Here is a 5,866-nt window from a genome sequence, read left to right on the forward strand (position 1 = left end):
GTGTGTGTGTGTGTGTGTGTGTGTGTGTGTGTGTGTGTGTGTGTGTGCGTGTGTGTCGGGTCTTCCCTGCTTATCACATGACAAATTGAACACTTAATCTGTCCTGCGTGTAGATTTATGACCTCGATCACTCAGAGGAGGAGAAAATAGATACAAAGAGGAGAGGAGGCAGGAAATAAGGGAGGGAACGACAAGAGAGGAGGAGTCAAAGGAGGTAATGGTGAGGAGAGGAGGAGAGCAGGAGAGGATGGAAGGAGAAGACAGAGGAGAAGAGGAGGAGAGTGTAGATAAATTGTGTCTGAACATAATCTGCCGATGCTCGGTGGTTTCCGTCAGATGTTAAAGAGTTCAACTCAAACATCAACTGTTTTGTTTGAAATTTGAATTTGGTTTGAATGAAAATGTGAATGATTGTTTTCTGTGAGAATAAAAACAGAAATTCAATAATTTCCTCGTATGAATTAGACGAATAATATTTATTTAAACTTCTGATTGTCTCCTAGGAAACGTTAGTTTGAGGAGCATCTGTTTGTGTTCTGTGTCAGCACTTCTGTAGACTCATTAGAGAGCAAGGAATGCTGGGTAATCAATACCGCAGAGAGAGTTCTGTCTTTTGTCCTTCTGTGTATGTGCGTGTGTGTGTGTGTATGTGTGTGTGTTTGTGTGTGTGTTTACTGTTTACAACCAGCTATCATGAAAACCACCGTGATGCCCCTCCCCCACCACATCACATGGATAACAGACGTATTGTTTTTGTAGTTATATCTCTGATTGCTGACTGAGAGCAGCTTCATCAGGAGGATGTTTCTAGCTTCCTGTTAACACTTCTCTACTTCAGCTTTAAGAGTTCATCTTAACTGACATGACACATGAAACATGAACGTTTCCTCTCATGTGTAGAACATCGTATCGTCTGCATATTGGCTCACTTTAAATACATTTAACATGTTGCTTCTATGAAACAAGAAAACAAGGAGATCCAGGATGGAACCCTTATGAACTCCGTTTACTGGACTCATGAACCTGATCACACCTCTACCTCCGTCTCTTCTACTCACAGAACTACGAGCACTCTGATTATAATAATTCATAATTTACTGGAACATTTGTAGCTTATGTTTTACCTTCTACTGGTTCTTTTAAGCACCTTCTGAATTGATTTGTATGTTTCATATGAAGCACTTTAAATTTTCCGGTTGTTAAAATACAGTTTTTACTGCTACTTGTTTGTTCTGATGTTTTTGAAAATAAATACTTCCTCCTGAGTATTACTGTGATAATGTCACACCACATGAGTATTTTCTCTTTTACGTCTGTTTGTGTTCAGGTTCTTCCTGAAGTTCTTCTTAAAGTGTAACCAGAACTGTCTGAAGAACGCTGGAAACCCACGAGACATGAGGAGGTTCCAGGTAACACACACACACACACACACAAACTAACACACATACACACACACACACACAACACACACACACACACACATACACAAAGATTAATTAATTTCCCCAAAGGGCAGGACGAGGCTTTAGAGGACCTATTGTACCCATCATGCATTGTAGCGGGGCGGCCAGAGGCATATTGCTTTGCAGATATAATATGAGAGGTCGACGGCAACTGTCTGTCTGTCTCACCTTTTATTTTCTGTGAACAGAAACAAATAATCAACTTTTATGAAATCAAATTACAAACCTGAACAATAAAGTTTAGTGAGTATTTAAATAATTATGTTGTTACAACAATGAAACTTACAACAGAAAAAAGATCAGTATATATATATATATATATATATAATATGAGAGAGGAGGTTGACATTAATAAGTGTGGCTAGAGATAATACAGTCTCACAGTTTCTGCACAAAGTAATGCAAACTCACACACACACACTACAAAAAAGTTACACACTAATACACACTCACACACACGCCTCCTCCCACTCCACGCTGTGCTGGGCGAGCTGACAGGATGTAAAGTCCAGTTAAACCAGCAGAAGAAGAAGAGGAGAGAGACGGAGAGAGAGAGAGAGAGAGAGAGAGAGAGAGAGAGAGAGACCAATCAGATGGGTGAGACAGGTGAATTCAGGGGAAGCCTCCGGACCTGTCGGTGGTTGTCAGGGCGACAGCAGGGTGAAGGATGTGCTGGTTAGTCACCGTGGCGACGGAGAGGACACCTCTCCTCGACCTTCTGCTCCGTCGCCATGGATCAATGGCAACAACCTCACTATGGCAACGCTGCCGAGTGATGGATAACATCACAAAGAGGGTGGGGCCAAAGCTCAGTTTACACATCATGTTATTAGTTACAGATATTTATTTTAGATGTTTGAACCGTTGCTTCATTAACTTTTTTATTATTTCATATTTTATTTGTTCTTTGGTTCCTTATTTTATACAAAAGGTCGAATGTCACAAGGGACCTGTTTTATTTTCATTTATTTTCATTATTCCTTGTTTAAAAAAGGGAATCCGTTATCACATATATATATATATATATATATATATATATATATTGTGTATATATATATATATATATATATATATATATACTGTGTATATATATATATATTCAAATTCAAATCACATTAATATATAAATATATTTCAAAAATATAAATTTGAGGCCAATATCTCAGAACAGTCGTCATATATAACCCTAAACCTACACATATATTCATGTATTCTGATGTTATTAGGGCCCGAGCAACCGACAACGTCGGGCCAGCGAAGGCCCTATTGAAAATTGTAAGGGGTATTATTCTTTTTATTCAGATTTTTATTTTTGGTAAACGGGCGCATTTTTGGGGGACTTGCCATACTCCAAAACTCGCCAAATTTTGCACACCTGGTAAAAATAGCCATCTGGTATAGGTTGCATATTTCTGTATCAAAAAATGGCTCTCTAGCGCCCCGGTGACGCCCCTCGGGCCAGTATGTCCGATTGACTTGAAATTTGACACACGTCCAGCTCTGCTAGCTCTACAAAAAAGCCTCTCAGACCCCTAAGCTCCGCCAGCTTAGATTTTCCGCCATTTTGAATTTTGTGAAAAACACATTTTTGCGAACTCCTACACGCTGGGTCTGATTGCTTCCAAATTTGCACTGGATCATTATTGGTCCTAAGTCATCAAAGTGCATTTAAACATTTTAATCAATTCAACCACTAGGGGGTGCTACAGTAAACCCCCAATGTTGTGCTTTTTTGTCACTTTTTGCAGTTTTCAGCCTTCGTACTTTAACAAACTCCTCCTACAGAATTTATGCGATCAACTTCAAATTTGGTCAGGATGCTGTTAAGACCTTAGTGATGAAAATTATTAAATTCGTGAGTTTTCATTGAAGAACCTTGACGTGGTGTGGCGGCCATTTTGCCTCATTGGGCATGAAAAAGGAAGTTGTTATAACTCCAAGATACATTATCCAATCTGCACAAAACTTCTTATGCATGATGCTACTTCAAGCTTGAGCATATTCCAATGCCAAAATGTTCAATAACTCATAACGCCGTCGACTGGAAAAAGGAAATGTCACATTTTATACTTTTGTTTACTTCTCCTAGCCAGGTGTCCTGATGACTCTCAAATTTGGTAAGGATGGCTTTAAGACAATGAAGATACTTCACCATGAATATTGTGACTTTTTGTTGAACGCTGTTGCCGTGGCAACACATCATTCGCCATTAAAAAGGAAGCTGATGGTTTAGTGGCTTGGGATGCTCAAAAACTCATGGAACTTTGTACATGTGTCACAGGTCATAGGAAGACATAGTTTATATGGGTTTTTGGCTTGGCCGTTTTAGATTGCCTCCATAGCGCCCCCTACAATATTTCAAAAGAGCAGCCCCAGCGCTACGTTTCACTTACATGTATGAAACCTGGTCAGGAGATGTATCCCATGGTGACTTAAAAATAAGTCTCTTGGGACCATGCTCTAAACCAGTGATTCTCAACTGGTGGGTCGCGACCCAAAAGTGGGTCGTGGACCGGTTTTCAGTGGGTCGCAGGCCTTTGCCTGACCAAAAAAAAAAAAAATGTGATTTTATTTTGAAGGGCATTTTTTATGCAGCAGAATTATTCCAGCATTTACGGCACTTGTTCAGCGGTGCAGGAAAAACACCGACCAATGTGTTGTGAATCACATCAGGTGATGAAGCTCAGCCAATCAAATATGGGTGTTCTGACAAGTTTCCTGACTTGAGTGAGATGTACACACACCGTGACACAGGGGGAGAGACGAGGATATAGACAGCAGAGCAGGACTATTTATTGAGGTGTGAGTCGTGAAAGTCAAATCATAGGACGATCTCTAAAAGAGAGAAATGGCCAGAGAGACCAGAGTCATTAGACTCTGAAGAATTCACCTACATGAGTCTGTCCAGTCAAACACTAATTTCTCTTTTTAGAAGATGAGAAAAATATAATATTATGGCTTTTTCACTTCACCCTGAATGAATGAGTTTAAAGCTGCAGGGCAATTCAGTGAAAATAAATTTGCTAAAATGAATTTCGTTAAGTCATTTATTCTTTAATCCAGCCGTTATTTTACTTGAAATGAGATGAACATTCATTTATGTATTTCTATGTATTATTTATAATCCATCCAGTTAAATTTGAAAAATGAGAATAATATTTGTTAAAATATAATTGATGTGTACTTTCTTTATTTGATTTGACAGTCGTTTACTACACAGAGACGTTACTACTACTAGACTTCTTGAATATAGATATACCCAAATTATTTATATATATATATAATTTGGGTCGTGGGTCCCGGCTTGTCATTAAGGGGTGATGGTGGGTCCCGCAGCCAGACCAGTTGAGAACCACTGCTCTAAACCATACTGGAAGTCAGACATTTTTTCATAGATTTTGGCCAATTTCTATTCGCTACACTTTAACGAACTCCTCCTAGGAAATTGGTCAGATCCAGTCTCAAATCTCAACACCGTTGTAATTAAAAGTTATCAAAAGCTTTACGTTTGACAGAATCGCTTAGCCGTAGCAGGCGGTTACTTTACGTGATTCCCCATGAAAAAAGCCGATGTAACTCAACTGGACTTGTTCCAAACGGTCCCAAAATTCCCATGCTTGATAACACTCATGGCCTGAGGATGTCTACAAGCTACTTTTCACTAATACTCACATTGCCACCTGCTGGCAAAAGGAAATCTGCGTTTTGTGACAAACGGCATCCGATTTACATGACTTTTACACAATGTGGTTTACACTTGATATAGAGCAACATAAAGCATGTTTGCACGTGCTCTCTAGCGCTAATCAGTGGATACAGGAACCGGTGGACTATTTTCAAAGCATCATTTCCAGCGTCACACGGTCCACACAGGTAAAAAACGTCGGACTCGCAGAAGCATTGTCCGATGGTCGCGGACGTTCTCGTCCGCGCAGGCCGGAGTCCCGCCGGCACCCCCGACGTGCGGGAGGATGCGAGGACCTGTTCATCGCTGCTCGCAGCTTTATTTGGTTGTTGTTTTCTTAAGTGGCGCCATCACAAATGTTTCAATTAGTTCTAAAAATGATGTAAATCTTTGAGATGTGTTGTTTGTTTCTGGGAGGATAATTGTTTTGTCTGTATCGGTTATAAATAAAGTTGTGTTTGTTTGAAGGTGGTCGTATCTACGACGGTCAATGTGGACGGACACGTTCTCGCCGTCTCCGACAACATGTTCGTACACAACAACTCCAAACATGGCCGCCGAGCCCGGAGACTGGACCCATCTGAAGGTGAGCAGCTGTTAAACAGTGATGAAGACTACTGGGTTAATGTTATAAACAATAAGGAAGACTACTGGGTTAATGTTATAAACAAGAAGGAAGACTACTGGGTTAATGTTATAAACAGTGAAGAAGACTACTG

At 40.0% G+C, this 5,866-nt stretch overlaps 1 protein-coding gene across 4 annotated transcripts in view; it reads left to right on the forward strand.

Annotated features, from left to right (window-relative positions):
• The window catches only part of LOC116400776 (transcription factor COE3-like), a 36,675-nt gene that overhangs the window by 14,091 nt on the left and 16,718 nt on the right, over positions 1 to 5,866 (forward strand). For all 4 annotated transcript variants that reach the window (XM_031878805.1, XM_031878807.1, XM_031878806.1 and 1 more), the window contains exons 7-8: positions 1,328 to 1,409; positions 5,616 to 5,733. In XM_031878805.1, coding sequence (XP_031734665.1) covers positions 1,328 to 1,409; positions 5,616 to 5,733 — 200 coding nt within the window. The remainder of the gene's footprint in view (positions 1 to 1,327; positions 1,410 to 5,615; positions 5,734 to 5,866) is intronic.

The sequence above is a fragment of the Anarrhichthys ocellatus genome, unplaced genomic scaffold (genome assembly GCF_004355925.1).
Source record: "Anarrhichthys ocellatus isolate YVR2014 unplaced genomic scaffold, GSC_Weel_1.0 scaffold203, whole genome shotgun sequence".
Taxonomy (NCBI): Eukaryota; Metazoa; Chordata; class Actinopteri; order Perciformes; family Anarhichadidae; genus Anarrhichthys; species Anarrhichthys ocellatus.